The 27,865-nt window shown below is 44.4% G+C and overlaps 1 protein-coding gene across 1 annotated transcript in view; it reads right to left on the bottom strand.

The window, feature by feature from the left end:
- JARID2 (jumonji and AT-rich interaction domain containing 2) overlaps positions 1-27,836 on the bottom strand; it is a 163,820-nt gene extending 135,984 nt beyond the window's left edge. Inside the window, exon 1 of the mRNA XM_077269921.1 lies at positions 27,280-27,836. Coding sequence (XP_077126036.1) covers positions 27,280-27,366 — 87 coding nt within the window. The 5' untranslated portion in view covers positions 27,367-27,836. The remainder of the gene's footprint in view (positions 1-27,279) is intronic.
- Positions 27,837-27,865: the final 29 nt, after the last annotated feature.

The following is a 27,865-nucleotide window of genomic DNA, read 5'->3' as shown; positions in this document are numbered from 1 at the left end:
TAGAAAAGGCTTCCATTAATGAACCATCCATTTGTAATGGATCTGGGTTTTTTTGCTCACTGGATCCAACAGGTTTGGACAACTTTGATGCAACGCGTGTCTTTAGTGTCTGGAAACCTCATCACATTTCCTACATCCATTTGGGGAACGTTGTTCTAAAAGTCTGCAGAACACAACAAGAAAAAGTATAGACATCCCTAGTAACATCAGCCTTGCTAGCAAAGATTCATGGGAAGATTTGCACACTGTGGTTATACGACAATACAAAAGCCACAACTCTCTACAAATAGCTAGAAAAAAGGTGGTTCAGCTCCAAACTTAACTGACAAGCTCAAGTTCAGAACACATGGGAAAAGTAACAGAAGTGATAAAAAGCCAGTACTAAAAACAAATAGCTAGGAAACAAAATGTATACCAAATTCTTCTAATTAAATTCTTATCTTGGAGCCAAAACCACAGTGGGATTGAGCTCCTGCCACTACGTGTTGCAGTGCTATGGAACGCATCTACAGGATGTACGTGTCATAAGCACAAACCTCACACAGTCAGAGGATAGCAAGAAACACATGGCAAGCACACGTCCCATCAGCCAGCAGAAGCAACGTACAGATCATCACAATTCACCCAACACCATATCAAGAGAATACAGGGCTATATAAATGAGGTCAAATACAGGGCTATATAAATGAGGTCAAATACAGCTAAACCACCAATGCTCTGTAAGGACAGAGCTTCACATTATATGAAAGGGAACCAGTTATGAGATTCATGCTGAACAAACCACAGTTATTGCATTTGCGTATGCTTTACATTGAAAGGCTGGCCGTGGTCTAGGAGTCACAACTGTACAGTCTAAAAGGCAGGTCTCCAGTCGCTTCTCCCCTCCTTGTTCCTTAGACAAACAGGAGAGACCTGTCAGTCTAGGAGAAGGAGGCAGAAGAAGGGACTCAAGACCTGCCTTAGTCTAGTCATTTTAGATGCATAGTTCAAGGCTGGCTTCTCAAAAATAGTGTACTCCAAGAACGCCCAGCGGGAGACTACGGAGCAGCCGTGACTATGGATTTGGAGAAACAGTATGGCCCCATGAATCAATGGGTGCACTAGTATGGGTCACAGATGTTTTGATCAGTGGGCAACCATCTAAGTGCAACAACAACAAAAAGCTCAGATTGTTGATATGAAAGAACAGAACCCGTGTGAGATGCTTCTCCTCTAAATAAGGTAGGGTTAGCAAACAGCAAATGCTTTTGGTCTAGCCTTATGATGTTGTTAACCAAGATAGAATTTTCACAACATTGGGCAAGTCAAAATCCCATATACCAAAGTTTTCTTTTTCTCTGATATCCGCCATAGGGAATAGAAGAGTAGAAAAGCCCCTGTGAGATGGTTATTCAGTCCTGCAAATATTGGCGGCGTTTGGTTGACATTCATATAATGTATTTGGTCAGCTAATGACACAAGGCGTTGGTTGTTGATCCCAAAAACATTGTAGAGACTATGTCTACCGTTGCAACCAAAGGTTTTATCTTTAGTCACTGTCCTAATGCATCTAAAATGAGAAATAAAACTTAGTAATGGGTCTTTCAGATTTTCCTACCATTTTGTTTCTACAGCTCCTGTACAGACCTATGTGTCTCCATGGTAACAGACAACCAATAACATTTTACAGTCTGACCCTGCAGTCATTCTTTCCTTCAAATTACTTATTCTTGCTAATCTACTAAATACACGGCAGCATAAAGTAGTGGAGAATTGGAGGGAGTTTTTACATGCACAAATATCTGACTAATTTCTACCCAAACATTAATCAGACGACTTTAACTAAATTAGTGTGTGAAAATGGGAAACTGATGCAACCGAAATCTGTCTCATAGGCCAGAAAAATGATAATATGTGCATAAAAATGTGCCAGACCATCTTTCTGTGTATATTGTATATTGACAGTAAGCTGCTAATCAGTGTGTGTGTGAGGGGGTGTGGTTGGACCAGGATGCACGGGGCACCTAGTCTGGCAGTGATCATCTCCTGCTCATAAAACGCTCATTGTATTGAAACAACAGCACAGAGTCTAATAAGTGATATATTGCTGAAATCAGTGTCTAGCCCCTACCTCACACTGCCCTCAAAAAACATAACAAAAACCTACTGACAGATTGCCTTTAACATGCATAATCTTTTGGTGAAATTACAGATTTGGACAACAAACTGAAGAAGCAAATGAGAGTAATCTTGTTCAGTTGTCCCATAATAGACCTCTGAACCAATTAACCAAATATAAGATTTGGACATGTATCATATCAAAGTCATTAGACTTGAGAAGAGGCAGCGTTCTCTCATTGACTATGCAAGTCATAGTTTCCGAACACTGAGAAATGGCATTTAAAGAACGCCCCTGTGGCATTGTGCCCAGAAGAGTTATTCATATGGGCAGAGCCAAGGAAACCAAATTAAAAAACAAAACTAAGTTAAACATAAAAAGTTAGCTGGATGATTCAGCCCTTAGTAGGACTTACTGCTGTGGCCTTCATATACAAATACATATCCTTCCCAATAGGTATGATATACAGAATAGATACAGCTTCTCAGGCAAGTCCTATTATGTCAACCAGTATTTGCCCACGTACAACTAACGTGTTATTACATTCATGCTACAACCGAACAGTCAGTGATCAGATAACAGACTGGGCTCAGCTGTCACCACCTGGATGAGGAGGTCCAAGTGACAGCCCAATGTTCAATTGACAGGTTCCAGCAGGACTCCATATGTCAAGAGCAACGCAGGGAGTTCTGGTTAGACGTTGGCTCAAAATGACAATACTTTGGCAAGTGCAGGTTTGGCTTTATGTAAAAACAATCATTCTAGAAGTGTTAGCCGAATTTTATATAGATGACTCACAACATCTGTTCTACTACAGGTAGAAGCACTGCACCAGGTCTGACCTGTTATACATGTGCTCCACCTTCAGAAGTCATATTTCCTTACAGACATTGCACAGTTGTGACCAACACACAGAGTTAAAGCTACCACATTAGCAATTAGAACATCTAATAGTCTTGTACATTTTATGGATTCATCCAGTGAGACATATGAAGGAAACCAAGCTAGGAACCATTCAAGTGAATTTAGCTGAGATAGGCCATAAACAGGAGTGGAATCTGGTACCCGCGGAGCAAGTTTACAAGTGGCAGATCTGTTGCGGAAATTTCTTGGAAAGTGTCACCCATGTTCATAGGGCTTTAAAGCAGCACTCCCATCAAAAATGTTATCCTCTTAATATATAGCACTATCTACTTATAATTGCTCATTTTTCCCTTCTACCCAGCCAATTCTTCTGTTTCTGACATCACATGATTAAAAATGGACTAGCTTAAAGGGAACCTGTCACCCCCAAAATCGATGATGAGCCAAGCCCACCGGCATCAGGGGCTTATCTACAGCATTCTGTAATACTGTAGATAAGCCCCCGATGTATCCTGAAAGATGATAAAAAGAGGTTAGATTATACTCACCCAGGGGGGGTCCCGCTGCTGTCCGCTCCGGGGCCTCCCATCTTCTTACGATGAGGTCCTCTTGTCTTCACGCTGCGGCTCCGGCGTACTTTGTCTGCCCAGTTGAGGGCAGAGCAAAGTACTGCAGTGCGCAGGCGCCGGAAAAAGGTCAGAGAGGCCCAGCACCTGCGCACTGCAGCACTTTGCTCTGCCCTCAACAGAGCAGACAAAGTATGCCTGCGCCGAAGCCGCAGCGTGAAGACAAGAAGAAGACGTCATCGAAGATGAAGAAGAATGGGAGACCCCGGACCAGACCGCAACGCCCACCGCAGCGGGACTGCCCCTGGGTGAGTATAATCTAACCTCTTTTTCTCATCTTTCAGGATACATCGGGGGCTTATCTACAGCATTACAGGGGATGAGCGGAGCAGCAGAGTCAGGAGTTGAAGAGGAAAATTAAAAATGCACAGAGGAGAAGAGACTTCCTGTTTCTGCATAGAGCAGAGAAAAGAGAAGAATTAGCTGGGTAGAAAGGCAAAATGAGCAATTGAATGTACACAGTGCTGTAAAATATGATGACTGCAATATATTAAGAGGATAAAAACTCTGAAGGCAGGAGTGCTTCTTTAAAGTGAATCGGTCACTAGTTTTCACATTATAAACCACGCACATTTGTAAACATATCTCTTTGACATGATGAGGTTGGAGAATTGCCATGACAGTATAACCCTGATATTAGGATGAGCTCAACTATAGAGCGAAATGGCTAATGAGGCCAAGTGTGTTCAATCCCTGCCCAACCAGCCAAATTGATAGTTGCAGGACACTTTAGAGCTGTCAGGCCCTTTAAATGCATTCTGATATGGATTCTCAAAGTAAACACACAAACCTCATCAGGTCTAATCTAATAATCTATGCAGTTTGTACTGTGAAAGCGGGTGACATACCCACTTACAAGTCGATTTGTACTGTCCAATGACTGGTGATTGAGCTTTTATAAAAATGCTTGTTTTCGATCATTGATCCATGTAAACATACTGCCCATAAAGCAAATCGCTGTTTGTTAGCCAATCAAAAACTTTTATGGACATAATAAGAGAATGGCATTCGGCAGTATATCTCATGTAAACAAGGGACATAAACTGGACTTTCTTTTGCTCTCCCCACTCTTCACAACAAAGTAAAGTTGCTAAAAGTTGTAAGTCACTTTCTATGTAGAGAGCAGAAGCATCTCCAGGGTCCTGAATAGTAATAGTAATGTGGGCACCCTCATCTGGTATATATCAGAGCAGCTCACCCTGGCACAGGTAAAGAGATGTCCATGACTTGTAATCCCGCTCTGCAGTGCAGAGGCGCTACTAGACATCTACCTCAGTAATGTAGGTGACTACATGTGAACTGCTCACATCTTTGACTTATTCCAGTGTTCGTGCCATCGTATCCTTAATGTGGTTTTAAGTTATACAAGATGCACCAGCAAACACCATTGTATGTTGAAAATGTAATGAGGGATTTATTTCCAATTCAATATATTCCAATAAGGAAAAAAAGGAGAAAAATAACAGACTATGAATACACAATAAAGTAATAATGTGGAGTATCAAGGGCACAACACCCTCAGGACATATTGCTCCATCATATTCCACAGCACTTTACAGACATTGCTGTCCTCATTGGGGCTCACAATCTAGATTCCCTATCAGTATGTCTACGGAGTGTGGGAAGAAACCGGAGAACCCAGAGGAAACCCACACAAACACGGGGAGAACATACAAACTCCTTACAGATGTCATCCTTAGTGGGAATTAAACCCAGGACTAAAGAACTGCAGAGCAGCTGTGTTAACCACTGAGCCACCATGCTGGCCGCTTGCATGAATAGATTAAACAAAGTCCACTCCCATGGTAACGACAGTACTGGGATCGGCCTTTATCAATCTCATCTATTTTAAGGGATAGAAAGGTAGAATCAGCCTTTGACTCCACAGTTGACACACAGCCAGCATTTACTTTGGCAAGAGCTCGCTGCAGTGAGTGAAGCACGTTTTTGTTGCTACATGAAGGATTGCGTGTTTACATTCTCCCCCTCCGCGGGCTTCCTCCCTTTATCCCCCACCCGTCATGTTTTACTGCTAACGAGGGGATGGCGTGGAAACATGTTTGTCCTTGTTGCCGTGTCCTGAGTGAAGGGTCACGATATATTTATGTACGACAAAGAACTTCAGCACTGGAGGCCAAAGCTCATAGGAGTAAATGGCGTATAAATCGATAGTGCTGAGACAACGTCCTGGACGTAGACGGGCAATAATCACGGCAGAGCCGCATTAGAGCGAATTCACATGCAGCAGACTTTTTAACATAGATTGGTGAGACTAGTCTAATGTGACTGGGGCAGGCAGAAAACTATGTACTTGCCCCAAATCAACCTCGGTCACAAGGACGGAACAGATTTCCAGTCAGAAAAATTTCCGCAACAGAACTGCCACATGCAAATTCTCCTTTAAATAGCTCGTGGTGTAAACTTCCTGCCTCACAAAGACTCTTCAGATTTTGGAAACGCTGAATACCAAGATGAAATCAGAGGCAATCCCCCAGAGTCTCAAAACAGAAACCATTATCAGTACAGGCCGTTTCATCGTGGCCTTTACGGAGCTGGCACACATGGCTGACTTTTCCCTTTTTTTACATTCCCACAGCATTAGAGAGGTGTGGTGATATTTGATTTGATTAATTTGGTTATTTAAACACCCACACTGATGCCGGTCTCTCGCTGACGCCCCGGGCTACAGCTGTGCTTTATGTATGTGAAGAAAGTGCCTCTCGCCCTACACATTGTCTCAGAAAACCCCTGTAGCCAGTCAACAGAAGCCTGCATCACTCCAGAGCCTGGATAAACGCACATAAAAGACCCACATATCCCATTATCCTGTATTTATATCCCAAACCTGCACAGAAAATTCCTGTTTAATGGCGCTTGCAATTCTCATCTATTTTATGCACAGGCCGGATACACACGCTGCAATTTGCACCCGAATCCCTTATCACAAAAAAGAAAGAAAATAGATATGATTATATAAATACACACATATTATTGTTTTATTATATATTAAACATACGCGAGCAGGCTTTATGCCTGATCAGAACACAACACTCATAGGCCTAGTATGAACATGTACTCTACCTCTTTAGTGGTGCAAGAATAGATATGCATCATACTTCATAGTGTGCACTGTGCCTGTGCACTTAAGGTACCGTTACACTAAACGACTTACCAACGATCACGACCAGCGATACGACCTGGCCGTGATCGTTGGTAAGTCGCTGGGGAGCTGTCACACAGACAGCTCTCTCCAGCGACCAACGATCAGGGGAACGACTTCGGCATCGTTGAAACTGTCTTCAATGTCTTCAACGATGCCGAAGTCCCCCTGCAGCACCCGGGTAACCAGGGTAAACAGCGGGTTACTAAGTGCAGGGCCGCGCTTAGTAACCCGATATTTACCCTGGTGGTTACCATTGTAAAAGTAAAAAAAAAAAAAACACTACATACTCACATTCTGATGTCTGTCACGTCCCCCGCCGGCGTCCACAGGGTTAAAACTGCTTTCGGCAAGAGCGTTGCTAATGCACGCGCTGCTACCGAGAGCTTCCCTGCACTGAATGTGTCAGCTCCGGCAGTAACAGCGATGACGTCACCGCTGTGCTCTGCTTTACGGCCGGCGCTGACAGTCAGTGCAGGGAAGCTCTCGGCCGGAGCGCGTGCATATTAGCAGCGTTCTTGCCTAAAGCAGTTTTAACCCTGTGGACGCCGGGGGACGTGACAGACGTCAGAATGTGAGTATGTAGTTTTTTTTTCTTAACTTTTACAATGGTAACCAGGGTAAATATCGGGTTACTAAGCGCGGCCCTGCGCTTAGTAACCCGATATTTACCCTGGTTACAAGTAAACACATCGCTGGATCGGCGTCACACACGCCGATCCAGCGATGACAGCGGGTCATCAGTGACAAAATAAAGTTCTGGACTTCTAGCTCTGACCAGCGATATCACAGCGGGATCCAGATCGCTGCTGCGTGTCAAACACAACGAGATCGCTATCCAGGACGCTGCAACGTCACGGATCGTTGTCGTTCTCGTTGTAAAGTTACTGAGTGTGAAGGTACCTTTAGCCTACAGCATATGCTGACAGTTTTTCCCCAACGTATACTGTAACTTTCCTATGGATTACCACTGTTCAGACTAAGCCCAAAATTGTGTTCTTTCGGTCTGTGAGGTTCTTATAAGTCTTTACTATACAGGGGGTCACTGCACAGAAATGTATAAAATGTGGCATTTTGGTGGAGTCTGTAAAATGGACTGGCTCCTAAAATATATAATACATTGGGTACAGTAGTACAATGCAGGATGTGCTGTAAAGGTTTTCATTTGGGAAAGTTATGAAATGTTCTATAAATGTCGGTTCTGTTCCTGATCTAGGCTTTTAGTTGAGATGAATCTGTGCTGCACTTTATGCACATGCTCAGTAGTGAGTGGGAGTTGTGGAGTCGGAGGTCAGGGAAATTGAGGAGTCAGAGTCGGAGGTTTGGTTTACCGACTCCACAGCCCTAGTTCGGGATGGATACTTCCGGAGCGCATACACCCCAGAAACGCAGTGTGTACCAATCACCTTACTTCTAGAGGAGATTATAGTGCTGCACAGAAGCTCTATACTAGAGCAGATACTAAAATATGGACTTCAGTCCTAGTGCCTATGTAGACAATGAAACACTGTGCTCCATCATGGTGACAGGTGGGGTCTCCGAGGTCAGACCCTTAGGATTAAACATTAATCCCAGGAATTGAAGAGGGAAAAATAAAGTCTCTAATACCATAAAATATCTGTTTAAAGAGCACATGTAACCAGATCAAAAAGTGGACAGTTTTCTCTCTTATTGTTCTCAAAGCATTCTGTATTTTTTTTTCTAACAAATATAGCGAGCAAAGTCTCCTAGATTAAGACCATAAAATTTAGCATATAAGGTGCATTAAATAGAAATGCCCATATGTCTGGAACCATATGGAAGCTTTAAACTTATACTTAACTAAAGTTAACACAGTTGGTTCTAAATACTTTGGTTGCCAATATCTCTGCAACAGAGAGGAAACATTAAAAACAAACCTTTTATTCCACTCTGCAGCCATTATTGCATCATATGTCTAGTTCAACATGCTAAATTTGGTGAAAAGGCCTCTCTAAAGAAAAACAAATACGGTAAATAAAAGAAAAGGTCCGAAATACCCAGGGGAGCAACAGGAAGAAAATAGGTAAATCTGGTCACTTTTGGCCTGCTGACCGCTCCTTTTAATATGTACAGGTGCTTCTCACAAAATTATAATATCATCAAAAAGTTAATTTATTTCAGTTCTTCAATACAAAAAGTGACTCGCATATATTAGAGACATTACAAACCGAGTGATCTATATCAAGTGTTTATTTTGTTACTGTTGATTATGGGAAAGTTCTAGCAAGAAAAACTGCATGGCTATACATTGATCTTGTGGCAAGTATGCATTGTTGCTTATATGCAAGCCCACTTATGTGATATGGGTTGTTTCATATGGCTATATATTGACTTATGTATTTGGTCCTCATGATTGTATTTAGACATTGCTTTTTATTGGATCACATGTATGCTTATCAAGCGGAACTTTGCTGTACCAGTGAATTTGCACATATTTAATGATATCAAATATGTGGGCTACATTTTAGTCTTACATTATTTATTATTATGCCTATGATACAGCAACTTTTCTAGATATAGCTTGCATACTATTCCTAGTTTTAACAGCTATGATATTAGCAAGCCATTAACACCTACAGCATTATTCATCGACCTTTGTTTATACCTAGCCATTATGACCCCATTGAGCCATGATTTGTATGTGTTTTAAATGTTTTTAAATGTTTTTTATATTTGCATGTGCACCTGTTGTTGCTTCAATAAAGCTGTTTTTTTCACTTATATATCAGGTGTGTGCACCTCTATAGGCGTCCCCTTTTTCCGATTATGGGAGAGTTCACACAGAGCGTTTTTGCGGCTTTTTTTTTCTGCAGCAAAACCTGATCTTGGCAGGAAAGAAGCTGCGGCAAAAAAACGCAGGTTTAGGTGAATTTTTGGTGCAGATTTGTTGCATTTTTGGTGCGTTTTTTGTGTCTCTTTGTCCATGCTAATGTCCACTGACTTTCTGCATTTTTGCTGCATTATTTCAACACCCATTCAAGCCAATGGGTGAAAAAAGCTGCAAAAATGCTGAAAGAAGTGACATGCTCCATGTCCAAAAAAAGCAGCAAAGCACTAAATCATGATGACACAAAAAAGAAAGTGTGTGCGGGCATGAGATTTCTGAAATCTCATAGGCTTTGCTGGTACTGTAAAAAGCAACTGAAAATTAGCATAAAAAAGCAGCAAAAACACCCTGTGTGAACTTACTCTAACTCAGTAAGTTAGAAATATTAACAAAAACACCAGCAAAGGCTTCCTAAGCTTTTAAAAAGGTCCCTTAGTCTGTTTCTGTAGGCTCCACAATCATGGGGAGACCGCTGACTTGACAGATGTCCAGAAGGCAGTCATTGGCACACTCCACAAGGAGGGTAAGCCACAAAAGATATTTCTAAAGAAGCTGGCTGTTCACAGTGTGCTGTATCCAAGCATAGTAATGGAAAGTTGAGTGGAAGGAAAAAGTGTGGTAGAAAAAGGTGCACAAGCAACCAGGATAACCGCAATCTTGAAACGATTCTTAAGAAAAGGCCATTCAAAAATTTGGGTCAGATTCACAAACAGTGGACTGCTGCTGGAGTCATTGCTTCAAGAGCCACCACACACTGATGTATCCAGGACATGGGCTACAAGTGTCGCCTTCCTTGTGTCAAGCCACTCATGACCAATAGACAACTCCAGAAGCATCTTACCTGGGCCAAGGAGAAAAAGAACTGGACTGTTGCTCCATGGTCCAAGGTGTTTTCAGATGAAAGTAAATTTTGCATTTCATTTGGAAATCAAGGTCAGAGTCTGGATGAAGAGTGGAGAGGCACACAATCCAAGCTGCTTGAGGTGTAGTTTGACGTTTCCACAATCAGTGATGGTTTGGAGAGCCATGTCATCTGCCGGTGTAGGTCCACTGTGTTTTATCAAGACCAAAGTGAGCGCCATATACTAGGAAATTTTAGAGCACTTCATGCTTCCATTTGCAGACAAGTTTTTTGGAGATGGAAATTTCAGCAGGACTTGGCACCTGTCCACAATGGCAAAAGTACCAATACCTGGTTTAAAAACAACAGTATCACTGTGCTTGCTTAACCAGCAAACTCGCCTGACCTTAACCCCATAGAGAATCTATAGGGTATTGTCAAGAGGAAGATGAGAGACACCAGACCCAACAATGCAGAGGAGCTAAAGGCTGCTATAAAAGCAACCTGGGCTTCCATAACACCTCAGCAGTGCCACAGGCTGATCGCCTCCATGCCACGCCGCATTGATGCAGTAATTGATGCAAAAGGAGCACCGACAAAGTATTGAGTGTATCTACTGAACATACATTTTAGAAAGCAAACATTTCAGATTTTAAAATCGTTTTTCAAGCTGATGTTATAAAGTACCGTATTCTCATTTACTGAGATAATGACTTTTGGGTTTTCATTGGCTTTAAGCCATAATCATCAACATTAACAGAAATAAACACTTGAAATAGATCACTCTGTTTGTAATGACTATATAATATATGAGATTCACTTTTTGTATTGAAGAACTGAAATAAGTTAACTTTTTGATGATATTCTAATTTTGTGAGAAGCACCTGTATTATTGCCATACCTTCTAATGCATTAGCAAGAGGTACAATATACACCATATATAAACGCAATACATAAAAATAAAATCACATACTCAGCACCATACACAGATAGCGTCTAAAGACACAATAACGGCTACTACAGCATGAAGAAGAAAAAGAAGGCATCAAGCTCAGATAATTTTTTTTTTTAACCAAACAGGAAATCAAGGAATTAGGGGGCAGGAGGTTGAAGTGTTTCTCAATTATCATTTTGAAACACTACCTCCAGCAGTTCCACTCCACTAGCTTCAGGAACAATTAGATCTGCCGGATGCAAGAGACACACATTCATAAACCAGTAACATTGGCCTTTGAAGCCTGGAGTCCTGACATTGCAGAAGATCCCATGAGAAGAGAGGTGTCTGTTACTATGCAAATAGCGCTGTAATTAAATGAAAAAATCCTCGTTACCACGCTGCATAGATATTGGGAAAACCTGAACAACATAAAGCAATGTTACATTTTACGGTGATTAGACATTAATTAGCATTTAGATTCCTCAGCTTCATGAGTTCATTAGCGTTTCTGAGCTTTGTAGATCTTCTGACAACTTCTCGGTAAGGATTATGTAATCCGTAATGCTGACCCCATGCAGCAGTGCTGCGTCTGATTCCTGCAGATTAGTTAGTAATCACACTGCACTGTATAAAGAAAAGATCTGATCACCCCATGGCTCTGAGGCTTAGTTCACATTTGCATACAGACAATCTACAGGGTAACAAATGTACCAGCCAAGTAGACTGGGACCCAACAAATCTCACCCATGTCTTGCTGAAAATTTCTGCACAGAAATTACCAAGAGGTGCAGATTTCATGTCACATCTGTGGGTGGATTCAGCAAAAATGTCACCCTTTGTAGTGGAAATTGGAAAACCTGCAACAAATCCACAAGAAAATCCACATCCAGCATGTGTGGATTTTGCTGCACATTCGCAAAATCTGCACCAAGTATGCAATATGTGTACTTAAAGGGAACCTGTCACCCCCAAAATCGAAGGTGAGCTAAGCCCCCTGGCATCAGGGGATTATCTACAGCATTCTGGAATGCTGTAGATAAGTCCCCGATGTAACCTGAAAGATGAGAAAAAGAGGTTAGATTATACTTAGCCAGGGGCGGTCCCGCTGCGGGGCGGTCCCGCTGCGGTCCGGTCCGATGAGTCCGGTCCAGCGCCTCCCATCTTCTTACGATGACGTCCTCTTCTTGTCTTCACGCTGCGGCTCCGGCGCACTTTGTCTGCCCTGATGAGGGCAGAGCAAAGTACTGCAGTGCGCAGGCGCCGGGAAAGGTCAGAGAGGCCCAGCGCCTGCACACTGCAGTACTTTGCTCTGCCCCCTGCAGTACTTTGCTCTGCCCTCAACAGGGCAGACAAAGTACGCCTGCGCCGGAGCCGCAGCCTGAAGACAAGAAGAGGACATCATCCTATGAAGATGGGAGGCCCCGGACCGGACCGCCCGCCCAGGTGAGTATAATCTAATCTCTTTTTCTCATCATTCAGGTTACATCGGGGGCTTATCTACAGCATTACAGAATGCTGTAGATAAGCCCCTGATGCCGGTGGGCTTAGCTCACCTTCGATTTTGGGGGTGACAGGTTCCCTTTAAATCCCCCATACACATTATAACAAAGTTGGCCCGAATCCACCAATATCAAAGGTGAGAACTGCAGCACACTTAGTTATCTGAAGTCGGGGAGAGTGAAGCCAGCACTGATTAGCCGCAGGGATGGTGCGAGATCCCCCGGAGAGCCAGTGCCAACACCGCTGGAATGGTGTACATTGCTTTATATAGTCACAAACGTTTTACACAACCTTGCTCAAAAATGTTGCAACTTTTGGCTATTTCATGAGATGCTCCCAGCTCCACCAAAATGAGTTGAGGTGGGACGACGGCGCCACAGCTTGTCTAATTCATGACGAGCAGTGACATTTTATACACCAGGAATCTTACTCCAGGCTGGTGTCGCAAACACTACTGATTCATCAAGAGGCATGAACTTCCAAGATATTCAGTATTAAGCAGGTAAACTTTCACAAGGGATTATGTAGCCATTCTTCCATGAACTGTATGCAGTTTGCATTATGACAAATGGTGACCGATCAGATCAATAGGACACCATACACATTAAACTAATGTTGGCCTAACTTGCCGATAATGGTGGGCTTGGTCAAATTTCTAACGAGTAGGGGGCCTCCTGACTCTCCACTAGCAGGTGATAATGTAGGGGTAGGGAGAATTAAAGGCCCCGTCTCACACAGCGACGCTGCAGCGATACAGACAACGATGCTGATCGCTGCAGCGTCGCTGTGTGGTCGCTGGGGAGCTGTCACACAGACAGCTCTCTCCAGCGACCAACGATCAGGGGAACGACTTCGGCATCGTTGAAACTGTCTTCAACGATGCCGAAGTCCCCCTGCAGCACCCGGGTAACCAGGGTAAACATCGGGTTACTAAGCGCAGGGCCGCGCTTAGTAACCCGATGTTTACCCTGGTTACCAAAAAAAACAAACACTACATACTCACCATCTGTTGCCCGTCAGGTCCCTTGCCGTCTGCTTCCTGCTCTGACTGCCGCCGTACAGTGAGAGCAGAGCGCAGCGGTGACGTCACCGCTGTGCTCTCACTTTACGGCGGCTCAGTCAGAGCAGGAAGCAGACGCCAAGGGACCTGACGGGCAACAGATGGTGAGTATGTACTGTTTGGTTTTTTTTACATTTACGCTGGTAACCAGGGTAAACATCGGGTTACTAAGCACGGCCCTGCGCTTAGTAACCCGATGTTTACCCTGGTTACCAGTGAAGACATCGCTGGATCGGTGTCACACACACCGATTCAGCGATGTCAGCGGGACCTCAACGACCAAAAAAAGGTCCAGGCCATTCCGACACGACCAGCGATCTCACAGCAGGGGCCTGGTCGCTGGTACGTGTCACACATAGCGAGATCGCTACTGAGGTCGCTGTTGCGTCACAAAACTAGTGACTCAGCAGCGATCTCGCTAGCGATCTCGCTATGTGAGACGGGGCCTTAAGGATCCCACATGTTTGTGCTTTGGTTAAGCCGCCAGAGTAGTCAGGAGAGATAGCTGAAAGATTGGCTGAACCATCTTTCCACCAATAGACATCTATTGTGTATGGGACCTCTCAAACTACATGGTACGGTCTTATCATGCATAATGTAAGCACAGATATAGCAGATACTGATGTATAAAATGGAAAAGATACTGTAATATTCAGACGAAAATCACAAGACTTGGGGAATGCAGGCACCCTTTACAAAGTACATAACCATTTCGGTTATAGTAACCATTTCATGAGTAAGAAATAAAAACGCTTATTGTAGCTCTCCGCTGGTGGTGTTCTTCAAGTACATATGACTATAGTGCTTTCACATAGATTGAGCTGCACACTGTGCAAAATGTTTGGAAACAAGCCCCTTTAGTTTACTGAAATGTACTTCTGCAGCCACCCACCAAGCAATGCTTGGCAAGACCTTCACGCTAGTCACACAAAATGTACCTCCAGTATGATATTTTAGTAATAACTAGAAAATCCACAAAATCGTGTCTAGAGTATCCAACCGGCTTTTATTCTATGCTCCTATCTAGGAATTCTGATACAGAAAAAGGAATCAGTGCAGTAGACTAATCAGTCACGCACCGGACACCCAAAGAATCCCTTTTGAGGCCTAAATACAAGTATTCCTTTATGGTGACCATGACTTTAATGAAGGAAGAAACGGCTAGTTAAGGAATCAGCAACAAAAGCTTTACGTGGACAGAAACTTAGATAAGGGCATAATAACAGGGAAGGCTTAGGGCTCGTGGTGTGCCTTTTTTATGTTTGACCTATTTGATAAGCAACCCCAAAATGGGCGGCAATACAATCTCATGAGCCACACTATACACTTACTATAGTTCTCTATCATCATATTCTCAGCCTGGATCAAGGGTTTTCCAGGGCTCAGTAGGAATATTAACTTGGTTGGGACTGCGAGCTCGGCAGCATGTTAAAATTGCAGAAACATCAGAACACAGCTTTCAATTATAAATCATGTAAGTGAAACAATCTCCAGGTAATGAAGTAAGGGAGAGCCCTGCCAAACATCGTCACACAAAGTAATACCTTACGGTTCCTCAATTTGGACAGACTGGCCACAAGAAACCAGATCAATAGACCTGATCCGGTTACCAGGCTGTGAAAAAGGTGATGAAGAAAGGAAGTTGCTGAGACTGCCCAACAAGACAGGAAAGAAATCGGCCCATTAACCTTCACAGAGGAAACTGCTTTCTACAGCGTTACCTCATCTGATCAGACCCTCGGCTGGATCTTCTACTTAGATGTTAGATAATACATTTCTACTTACTGTGTGTAAAAAAAGAAAATAGCCATCCTAATAGATAGACTATAGCTTCCTAATCAAGAATATGGATCCACAAAACATTCAATACTCATTAATATATTCATTACTTAAGATAGTCATCAGCGACTCACCATTACAGAAGGCTTCTTCATAGCATGGAGAAAAATGGTTGAAAAATATCAGGAAAACCTACATACTAGAAAGCTTTATAATAGACCCCACAAAATGCTTGATTAGGCCGCTAAGGCGCTATATAACCTTCCTCTGAAACGTTGGCACATAGCCAGTATGCGAGACTCGTCACAGACTATTCTATAAGTAAATAAGTAAAAAATATATATACATAACTACTCTTCCATGCTTTGGAAAGTAAACCTATAAATTGTAGGTGGTATTTGCACAACTCTACCTCATATTATGCTGTTAACACGCCAAGCTAACTGTCACGATCCATTTTTGGATTTGTGACAGCTCTGGTTCCACTTTGCTTAAATGTAGCTTTTTTCCTTTCAGTCTATCGGGGGTTAATGTCAGTTCCCCCCCTCCCTGGCAATCTGGTGTAACTGCAGTGTTGCTGGGTCAGCTGATGTTGTGGTGACCACACCCACCATCCTTCAAATGGTCACCTGATGCATCAGCTGGCTGTTGAGGATAGAGTTTATCTTTGGAGACCAGCCTAGCAGAAGCAGCTCTCTGGTGTCAGCCACTTCTGGTGTTTGGAGTCCTGTTGCCATGCTATCTGTGGTGTGGAGCTTGGCAGCGGTGTCGGGAAGCTAAGTGTTGTACTTTCACCTTGTCCCTTTGGTGTTTGTCACTCTCCCCTATGTGGTATTATCTGCAGTGGTGAGGCTAGTGCCCCTTGCCAGCCAGGGCAGTATTAGGTGACAGCGAGGGACTTAGGTTCGTGACAACGGTGGCGGGGATGGGGGGGACCCTCTTAGGGCGTTAGGGGAGTGCAGGAATAGGCTCAAGTTTGAGCTCAGAGAAATGGAGGATGGTCACCACCTATCTTGTAGGGTCTTCCTCTCCCCAATACCATCCCATTGTGTGTGTTGCGCCATCCACTGACCGACCACCCGTTGGGTCGCAATAAGTATTGGGACACTAACATTTGGGGTGGAATGAAGTAGGGGGTTGTACTTGTATGCACACTGCAAAATGCAGTATAGGTTCATATTAAAACAGGAATTACATTTTTCAAACAACCCCATATTTCTACTAAACCAAACCTAGCCGCTCAGGACTGGGCATGTAGAAATCTAAAGTGTCCAAGTCTTCTGGGGGCTAAAATATCCATTAAATAGCTGGTTAATACTAAAAAAAATTGAGAGGTTGTTGAAACTTTTGTCGAAAGTCACTCCTCTCCTCCCCATCTCTGGTGGTGGGTTGTGTCAGGGAGAACAAAAGGATAGTCAGTCCAAAATCAGACATGTCATATCCTTAAAAGGGACTGTCAAAAAGAATGACTTTTCAGACTCCGTACAGATGCTCGATGCACCCTAGACGTGGTCAAACATTAGTGCACCTTCCCATCTACTTGTTTTCCATCTATGTCTACCACCTCTCCGCTTTGATTGACAGCTCTAGCTTTATAGAGCCAGACAACAAGTAGGTGGGAAGGTGCACTTACCAAGCACTTATACTTGAACAGTCACTGTGTGCCGACAGTCCCTTTAACTCCCACCACACCCTTACACATTAGGCTATTGGCCGATGTTAGCTTAACGTGTATGGGGGGGCCTTAGGTTTTAGAACATTGTCTATTTTATCATTAAGTCTAGAGTCTGATTAATAGGGTGTGGGAGAAGTATAAGTAGCAACATCACCTAATTTGCATGAGGACCTTGGATTTTTCTGTTGCATGAGGATATTCAATTAATTCTGCTCTTCTACAGCCATGACACGTCACACAGCCAACCAAACAGAACATTACTTATTTATATACCATAACGTACTGAAATTCATGATTTGCAATGTCACGGGGTTAATTATATCCTAAATCACTATTCACCTCTTATGTAATAGAGATTATAATTTTTTAATAACATAAGGGGTCATGCACAAAATGGTCTTTTTTGTATGGCGTTCTAACAGGCCTGGCATAGAGTTACTGTACTTCTGTAAACCGCCAATTTCGTTCTCCCACAGATGCATTGCTTCTAGGGGAGAATTTTGCCGATGCATAAGACAATGGAGCTAATAGGGCAAATATGGGTAATATATAGCTTCGAATGAAAAATGGGGAGCTAATCTAACATTTTCACATTGCATCTGACTTAGAGGTTTCTTTCAGGTAAAGCAAAAAAAAAAAAAAAAAGAGACTTAAAAAAAAATATTTACCATTCTTACATTTCTAATAGATTTCTAATATCCATTTTTTTTCTAGCTCTATACGACAAGAGAGCAGGCCAAGGTCTAGAAGGGACAAAGAAGCCATAAAGACCACAAATGATGTCCTCAATTATGTTTCTAGTTTATGTGCAGCACCCCACCATAGGTTGCTAAACTTGGCCCCTTCACATGTGTCGCTGATGAACAAACACTGACAGCTTTTTTGCATTTCTAAAGGCCTTCCAGCAGCTGTGGTGATCCCACCATGGAGCAATGAATTAAGCTTGCAGCCCAGCTGGACCCTTACAGAGAACGGTTTTTCACAATATCGTAAGACTATCATTGTCAACCACAGGACTCGCACCCTCCCCCTTCAAATATCCTGCATTACATTAGTAGCCATTTCTTTAGAAGACCTTAAAAGTTGACCCTAATGAGCATTTGAGAAACTTGTGAAACCACACAGAAGCTAAAACCGCTGACAAGATTTCAGGAGGGCACAATTTTTACAGAGATGTTTGCATGATTAGAAATGTATACAAAAGGCAGTTATCACATCCCAAGTCTGAAACCCAACAGGTTCTCTACGACAGATGACAATGAAAACACAAAGTTAGAAGTAACCAGCACCAAAAGGAGACAGAAAATGGCAAAAACAATCAAGAATATTAAACATCTGTCCAAAAGAGTTAAGAGACAGAAAAGGTTGAATAGTCCATTTGCACATTTGAATTCTCAAGTCTGCTATGAAGAATATTTATTTTTTTTGTTCTGTTTAAAACCGGAATAACATTCCGGTTCTACAGGTACTATTCTACATTCGCAATGGACAATGAATGATAAATCTTTCCATGACCATTACATGGAGTCTGTGACGAATGACTGACACTGGTATTGAGCACCCATTGGCTATAAGGGTATCAGAGCTCATCAAATAGCTCTGACCAGCCGTCGCCCATAGACTAATGAAATGGCAGAAAAACTAATAGCTCTGACCGCAAACAAAACAAAAAATTATCATCAGCCATGAGACCGCTCTCCTCGGGGGCTCTTGTGAGGAGTAGTGACATGTGACCTAGGCCCCCAGTCAGTACTGGCGTCACTGTCCCAGCCTTCAGACAAGTTGAACATGAAGTAGAAGTCAGAGATCAGCTGCTTTTTATTTTATTGGGGCCAAGAGTGGGGTTGTCCAAGCAGTGGACAACGTCTTTAAAGCTATAACAGTTTATAGATTTTACGACAGTCAGGCAGTCTATAAAGAGCCAAATTTATTTAGAATCATGAACCTCATAATAATCTGAGCCCACTTCTCTCTGAGAAATTTGTGAAATGCCAATATTTATAAATATGCACCGATGTTGCTCAACTATAGTCAAATATGTACAGCGGTCCCAAAATCCCATGGTTCCTAGCAGCCATATTGAGGTTTAGGTTGAAATAGTTATCCATTTTCTCTCAATTTTAAAAGATGTGTCTTGGACATGATTTTGTGGCACTTTACTGATATACAGGTATTACAGGTTCTCCTCCTGCACCTGTTAGAGCTATCTCCTCTGAGAAACCGCTTTTCCATGGGAATTGTTTTTCAACTGCCAGAGGTTGATGGATGGGTCTGGTTCACATGTTCCTCCATCAGCAGCCATTTTGTGTATAGAAGAACTGTACAGTGTGAGAGGAAAGCCGCAGGAGAACCGGTAATACCTATAGATTAGTAAGCGCCACAAAATCATGTGTCCCCCCCCCCCCAACCAATTTGTTAATATAAAAGTAACCAACCCCTTTAAAAGTAGATTTGTGGTCTGATTGCCGGCTCCATTAAGGTTCAGGCAGCAAAACAGCAATCCCAATGGGTTTGGAAACATGGAATCTCAGGTAACCAAGCTTTGAGGAATAACCCAACTTTACTACAAAGACCGTGGTAAACCAGTTGTGTCAGTTTCAGTGTGAACACTACGTCCAGTGCTTTCCCATCTCATGTCCAGTTTGAAGTGACTTACAAGCTGTTAATGACTGTCATTTTGTTTTTTCTAGAAGCATACCTTCTTGTTTGCGTCTAGACTAATGGCTTTAGGCATTACAATGCATGACCTCTGCAGCATACATACATGTGTCTCAATGGAGTGATGTAGATAAACACTTTTTAGGGTAGGACTGCCCAACAACAGATACTGCACGTGACATTTCCTTGTGATTTTTAGAGATACGAGCAATTGTTGAAATGCACTTGGACCAATAACAGGCATAACTGGACGGACAAGTATTCCTCAGTCTATAGTAACAAAACAGTATTACTTTTATTAAAAATTGGTGTGTCAAAGCGATGGCCCAACACATTAATGAAAGTTGCCAATTCCGAGATTCTTGTAAAATAATACACCGAGCCATGCTCACTGAGTCTTACTCCAGTGGATCCGATGCAGACAGCTCCAGTAGTCTACTCCGGGACTAAAAGCAGTGAAGTCTGTTGTGAATTCCGTTCTCGGGCTCCCTCCTGTGGTCGTGAATGGTACTTTGGTGAGTTCTGTCCTTGGACACCCTCTGGTGGCTTTGAGTGGAACTGCTGATCTTTGAGGTTGGCTTTCTCAGCTGCCCTCGTTTATTGCTTCTGCTTGCTTCCCTATTTAACTCTGCCCAGGTCGTTAGTTCATGCCAGCTGTCAATGTCTCAGTACTGGTTCAGATCTCTCTTGGATTTCTCTGATGACCTGTCTACTCCAGCAGAAGCTAAGTCCTTGCTAGTCATTTGCTGTTCATCGGTTTTTGAATATATTTTTCAGTACATGTTATGTTTCCAGTCCTGCTTGCTATTATGATATTTCCTTGCTAGCTGGAAGCACTGGGGGTGCAGAGCTGCACTTCCACACCGTGAGTCGGTGTGGAGGTCTTTTTGCACACTCTGCGTGGTTTTTGTAGTTTTTAATACTGACCACATAGTTCCCTTTCCTATCCTCTGTCTTTCTAGAGAAGATTCGGCCTCCTTTGCTAAAATCTGTTTCATTCCTGTGTTTGTCACTTCCCTCTTAACTCACAGTTAATATTTGTGGGGGGCTACCTTTACTTTGGGAAATTTCTCTGAGGCAAGGTAGGCTACTATTTCTATCTTTAGGGGTAGTTAGCTCTTAGGCTGTGAAGAGGCGTCTAGGGAGAGTTAGGTACGCTCCACGGCTATTTCTAGTGTGTGTGATAGAATTAGGGATTGCGGTCAGTAGAGTTACCACTTCCTCAGAGCTTGTCCCAGGTTTTCTGTTTTACCCATCAGGTCACTTCGGGTGCTCCTAACCACCAGGTCATAACAGAAGTCCCATTGTTGGGTCCCCTAACCACTGAGGCCTGTGACTGGCTGTAGTGACCATTCATGTTAGCAGGCTGCAGCAATCACAGGCCTCAGTTGTCAGGTGACTGAATGACAAAAAGCAATGGCTTCACTGCACAGACCACCTAAGTGCTAGATCTAGAGGGGTTTGGACAGTATGGCTCAGCTAATTATTTTAAAAGAATCCTTGTGCTTAACAAGTTGATTAAGATTTTGGACAACCTCACTAACAGAAGCCTAACACCCCCAAAAAGACAATAAATCTAAAATGAAGTCCGATGCTATACAATTCACCAAGTCTCTGTATATTATTGGCTCTATAGAGAGATTTTACTGTTGACTTAAGGCCACATTCACACATCCGTATTTCGCATTCCACGTACACACTGGTCCATGCTTCAGACGCCGGTCTCCCGGAATGAATTTGACAATTTTATAAAGCCTATGAGGTTACTGATTTTGGTTCAGGAGACCAGCAGCAAAACATATGTAAGTGAATCTGGGCTAAAACAAGAAACTAAAGTACAAAGCCTCATTTACCCCAAAATTTACGATTTTCGGCTGTGTGGCACTTCCATAGATGATGAGAAAATTGAGAGGTGACTCGTGCAGCCCAACAAATTTATTATAAAGTGACCTATCAGCATTCACTTTCCACAGACGGAAAAGAAAAAAAAATAAATAGGTGACCCAAACAAGAATTCGAGATCCAGATGTTTCCAGAGAAACGACTGCACCAAAGTGCACGACGTCTGGCATAGTATGAAACAGGTGCAAGTGCGAGAGGCCTAGGAGAGCATGTGAATGGGGGATGGTAGCAGCAAAATGAATAATGGAACAGCTGGAAGAATTAACAGACGATGGTTGCTATGCAGCTTTCTTTCTGCACAAAATGAACACACTTGAAGAAAATGACTAGCCTGCACTAAAGCAAAACAATGTAAAATACCACAGTAGAAACAATACAAATCGGGACAGAAAAGACATTCCTTTGTGAGGTGGACTGAGCAACAAGGTGACAAGTCACCGATGAATAGAGAAACAGTTTAGGACGTGATCTCGGAAGTAAAGCAGAGGAGGTTGGAAGGATTGGTAAAATTTATTCATTAGAAAGCAGAAGGCAGGTAGCACCGGGAAAGGTGAACTGCAGGATAATCACAGTGTACAGAGAATGCTAGGATTGCTCCGTGGAGTATCTAACCATACGTTTACTTGCAGTATCGGCATATGTTAACAATGAATTCAATCGCTGACATTAACATCTGACATTAAGAAATATTTAGATAGAAGATTTGTTTCAACATTTGTGTGCTAGTCGCTTTTTGTTTTATTTATTTTTGTTAATACATCTCCATCTTGTTGGTTTATATATCTCATGGAAACCTGGCTTGCCACCGATAAACAGCAATTGGGGGCCACTACAAACATTGCCTCTCATTGTGGAGTACCTAATACTTTTACTAAAATAAATGGAAAGTCCATTGATATTAATGGGAAGCTGTTAACACACTTATAAGGAAAACTAGCATTCTCTAGCAAGTTCCTCTGATGAGAGCAGCAGTTTCCACTATCCACAGTACGATACATCTGGCCAAACAGTACAATTCATGCTGCCATCCACAGTCCTTCCAACACAAACACCACCACCACACACATACAGTTCAATTAATTCCGCCATCCACACTTAGTACAGTGAATACAGGCACAAGCAATACAAATAAAGGACAAATATACAGGACATGGGGTAAAATGATGGTCGTTAGGGGTTCTACTGATACTTGCCACAAGTGGTTAGGATTGTGCATTGAGGCCAATTGGGAATGATTGAAACATTCAGTTGGCCGATTCGGCTGTACTCCATTCATGCACATGACAAAAATATCAATGGACAGTTGGCTGTCCCAGCAGAGTAACTTCATTTTAAGCTCTAAGACCTTGCAGCTCAAAAAGTCACCAGTCTGCAGTGCAGACACGCTCAAGCTCTTCTCTAAAAGGGCTACTCCCATCTCAGACATTTATGGCATAGCCAAGAGAACTTCTGTAGAAGCAAATAGAGAATTGCAGAGGATAATGAACTCTGCCAGACCGTATAGACAGCTGAGCAGCTATCCAGCAACCTGCACAGTTCTCACTCTTCTTTACCTTTATGTCTATTGTCAGTGAAGGGAGAAAAGAGTATAAAGTTATAAAGCACCGTCCTGCTACGTACGGTACATGGAACCACATGATGGAGAGAGGTGGAGGAACACGTGAAGGAGTATGTGACAGGTAGGTGAGCTGTTTGCCATATGGAGAGGGTTATAAGGAGAACTGTCCTGATTAATGGGGCAATGTGAAGCCTGTGGGTTGGGTGTGAGAGTTGTCTGTACACAAGAGGACATAGGAAGAAGCCAGTAAAAAGGTGGTGAAAATCTGTGAAAAAGGTATTATTAGGAGTTGTCTGTAGGAGCAGGCTATGTGGAGCAGTATGTGAAAAATGGAGGCAAAGACAGCATCCTGTGGGGGCCCATGTGCAGCAGATAGAGAGGGTGCCATGAGCACAATCTGCATGAAGAAGGAGCTTCCTGCTACAGGGATGACCATGGAGGGGTGAGTAAGCCACTGGACTATGGGAGTTTTTTTTGCAGTTTTAGAAGAAAACATTAAGGTTTCCAAATCAGCTAGCTACAAAGATTTAGAGGGAGCAGTGACATCCCTTCCACCATTAAATTTAATCACATGGTCCCTTCTGAAATCTGATTGACAGGATCATTTTATACTGGGATTTCCAATATTCCAGAAAATCTAGAGCCTGGCTTGTAGGTGCCAGGTTATTAGCAATCTGTTGTACATGATTATCTGTGGCTGGGTAAAGTCAGCCTGCAATTCCTCCATGTGAGCGTGTACAGTACATATTTACCATGGTGAACGTGTGGCTAATGTAACCACACGCGATTCCAAAACGGTTAATAAACCACAGCTCTGGAGTAAATTCAGTCCACGATCCTGGCACCTTACCAGTGCAAAGCCTAGAAACTCTTGGATGTCCCTCAAATAGCGCCGGTGAATATAAGGCTTATCCTAAAATATTTATTTATAGTCCTTTCCAGGGAAATGGGCACTACTAAATACGTGCGGTCACATACATATTATGTATTTCCATTAACATAAACATGAATAAGTGTAAAATATGATAGACTAGGTGAGATGCCTCCAACAATAGGGAGACATCTGGCCGTTCTCAGATACCCCACTGTGATAGCTTTATAGTAGGATCTTCTACACCTATCTAACGAGAAAAAGAAGGGCCTGCTGCTTACAAAGTCACCCATACACCGGAAAATTCTGAGCGTGGTGTAATCTTCTTACAATGCTTGTGATAAGGACTCTGCCATGGAAAAACCAGATGTAATGGATACCAGCTGTCATTTCTGGTGATCATAGTACATGTTTAGCCTCTACAGCCCTTTGTAAAACAATGACAGTCTTCTCCAAACCAGACAGGCAGATTCCATAAAATGTAACCTGGAAGGTGGCCAACAATCCTAACAAACACTGGCCACTTTTGATATCCCTTGGAGAAGTGGGACACGGCTCCCCAATGGTTGGGACCTTTAGCACTAGCAATGGGGATGAGCTGGGATGTGTGGTTGCCCTAGTATTGGCTGTGATGGTCCATTTTCTCAGTGTTTTGGCTATAGCCATCATATTCTCTATATGGGCCGCCAGAGTCTCGGTTCCTTTCTTTATATGGGCCACCAGGGTCACGGTTCCCTTCTCTATATGGGCCGCCAGGGTCTCGGTTCCTTTCTCTATATGGGCCGCCAGGGTCTCGGTTCCTTTCTCTATGTGGGCCGCCAGCGTCTCGGTTCCTTTCTCTATATGGGCCGCCAGCGTCTCGGTTCCTTTCTCTATGTGGGCCGCCAGGTTCTCGGTTCCTTTCTCTATATGGGCTGCCAGGGTCTCGGTTCCTTTCTCTATGTGGGCCGCCAGCGTCTCGGTTCCTTTCTCTATATGGGCCGCCAGGGTCTCGGTTCCTTTCTCTATGTGGGCCGCCAGCGTCTCGGTTCCTTTCTCTATGTGGGCCGCCAGCGTCTCGGTTCCTTTCTCTATATGGGCCGCCAGGGTCTCGGTTCCTTTCTCTATATGGGCTGCCAGGGTCTCGGTTCCTTTCTCTATATGGGCTGCCAGGGTCTCGGTTCCTTTCTCTATATGGGCTGCCAGGGTCTCGGTTCCTTTCTCTATATGGGCTGCCAGGGTCTCGGTTCCTTTCTCTATATGGGCTGCCAGGGTCTCGGTTCCTTTCTCTATATGGGCTGCCAGGGTCTCGGTTCCTTTCTCTATATGGGCTGCCAGGGTCTCGGTTCCTTTCTCTATATGGGCTGCCAGGGTCTCGGTTCCTTTCTCTATATGGGCTGCCAGGGTCTCGGTTCCTTTCTCTATATGGGCTGCCAGGGTCTCGGTTCCTTTCTCTATATGGGCTGCCAGGGTCTCGGTTCCTTTCTCTATATGGGCTGCCAGGGTCTCGGTTCCTTTCTCTATATGGGCTGCCAGGGTCTCGGTTCCTTTCTCTATATGGGCTGCCAGGGTCTCGGTTCCTTTCTCTATATGGGCTGCCAGGGTCTCGGTTCCTTTCTCTATAAGGGCTGCCAGGGTCTCGGTTCCTTTCTCTATATGGGCTGCCAGGGTCTCGGTTCCTTTCTCTATATGGGCTGCCAGGGTCTCGGTTCCTTTCTCTATATGGGCTGCCAGGGTCTCGGTTCCTTTCTCTATATGGGCTGCCAGGGTCTCGGTTCCTTTCTCTATATGGGCTGCCAGGGTCTCGGTTCCTTTCTCTATATGGGCTGCCAGGGTCTCGGTTCCTTTCTCTATATGGGCTGCCAGGGTCTCGGTTCCTTTCTCTATATGGGCTGCCAGGGTCTCGGTTCCTTTCTCTATATGGGCTGCCAGGGTCTCGGTTCCTTTCTCTATATGGGCTGCCAGGGTCTCGGTTCCTTTCTCTATATGGGCTGCCAGGGTCTCAGTTTCTTTCTCTACAAGGGCTGCCTGGCTCTAGGTTCCTCTCTGGCTCTCCTACCTGTGATGTAATGTCATCACAGCCCCAGTGATGTCACCCAAGTACCATTCCAGCCTCACCCCCCCCCCCCCCTGAGGACAGCAGCTACAGCAGGCGGTCCAGCCCCTAAGATGACGTGCCTGCTCACATCCCATGTCCTCCTCTGCCCCTCTTAAAAAAACTCGTGACGTCAGAGCGGCACCTACAGCTGCGGAAGGCTCGGCAGGCAGCAGTGACGTCACGGATCATCCGGCCGGACCTGTTGCTCTCCTCTGGCTACAGATGTGAGGGGCCGACGAGCCGAGGGACGGAAGGGGCCGATCTGTGGCCACGGTCTGCTCAGCACATGCCGTGTACAGACCTCCGGGCGCCCCCTCCCTGGCTCATCAGACACCGCCCCCTGACCATTTGGGGGAGTTGAGATGTTGCCAGGCAGAATCTCTGCGACACGATTCCTTGTAGGGTGGCACGAGTTCCTCCAGCAGAGAGGAGGGGGCACAGGCAGGCAGCAGGCTGTGCAACTTGGCTTTAATTAAAAAGCCCCCAGCACGTTCAGCTCGCCCCATCCTAACAAAGGCAGCCCCCGGCCACCAGCGTTCTAGCCGTGCCCTCCGCAATGCGGCCCAGAGCTGCCCGCATAGAGCGCCGGTGCACGGCAGATCGGGGCGCCACAAAGGGCAACTTGTGCCCCCCCCTACACAAAGGGAAGCCCGATCGTGCCGAAAACTTGTCAGCCATCCGGGCTCGGCTTTACACGATCGTGTCATCTGAGGTCAGCGCAGGCACAGCTACGGGGAGGCAAGGGTTACAGCCTCGCCATTTAAAGGTCCGTCGCCTGGAAAGCTGCCACGCACAACAATAACACGCGAGAAGCGCCGTACTTACATATTTCTTCTGAATTATGTTCCTCTTGGGCCTTTCCTTGTTCATTCTGAGCTCCAGATCGGGTCGGCACAGCACAGCCATGGCCATGAATCAACGGGGGACTGCTGCAGCTCCTGACGGCGGCTGCTAATCCGGCGCTCACCAGCTTCACCTTGAGAGCGATCCTTTGTGCGCACGACCAGCTACTCCACTGCGATCACCGTAGCGGGCGAGACATGGCCGGGCACGGCGATCACAGACAACGACGCCCTGAGCTGCGGCGGCGGCGGCGGCTTCTTTGTGGCTCGTAGTCACAGGCTCCGGTGCTAGAGGACCATGGCAGTGGCGCCCGCTCCGCAGCTACATGTTGCACAGCACTGTCACCTGGGGAGCTCGGCCTGGAGGGGGCTGCACGGCCGGGGAAGGGGGGCATAAATAATGAGAAGGGACGAGCGAATGCTGGAAGTCACGTTTACGCTGCAGCAGAGTGAACTCGGGCAGCGGTGAGGGCTTCGCTGTGTCTGCTGCTCGCCCCGCCAGCCAATAGCAGCGACGGCAGGGTGGTGTCTAGTTCCCATGCAGAGAAAGAGTCTGTGAGGTCACCGTG

The sequence above is a fragment of the Ranitomeya variabilis genome, chromosome 6, assembly GCF_051348905.1.
Source record: "Ranitomeya variabilis isolate aRanVar5 chromosome 6, aRanVar5.hap1, whole genome shotgun sequence".
Lineage (NCBI taxonomy): Eukaryota > Metazoa > Chordata > Amphibia > Anura > Dendrobatidae > Ranitomeya > Ranitomeya variabilis.
This window is presented reverse-complemented; position numbering and strand designations above follow the sequence as displayed.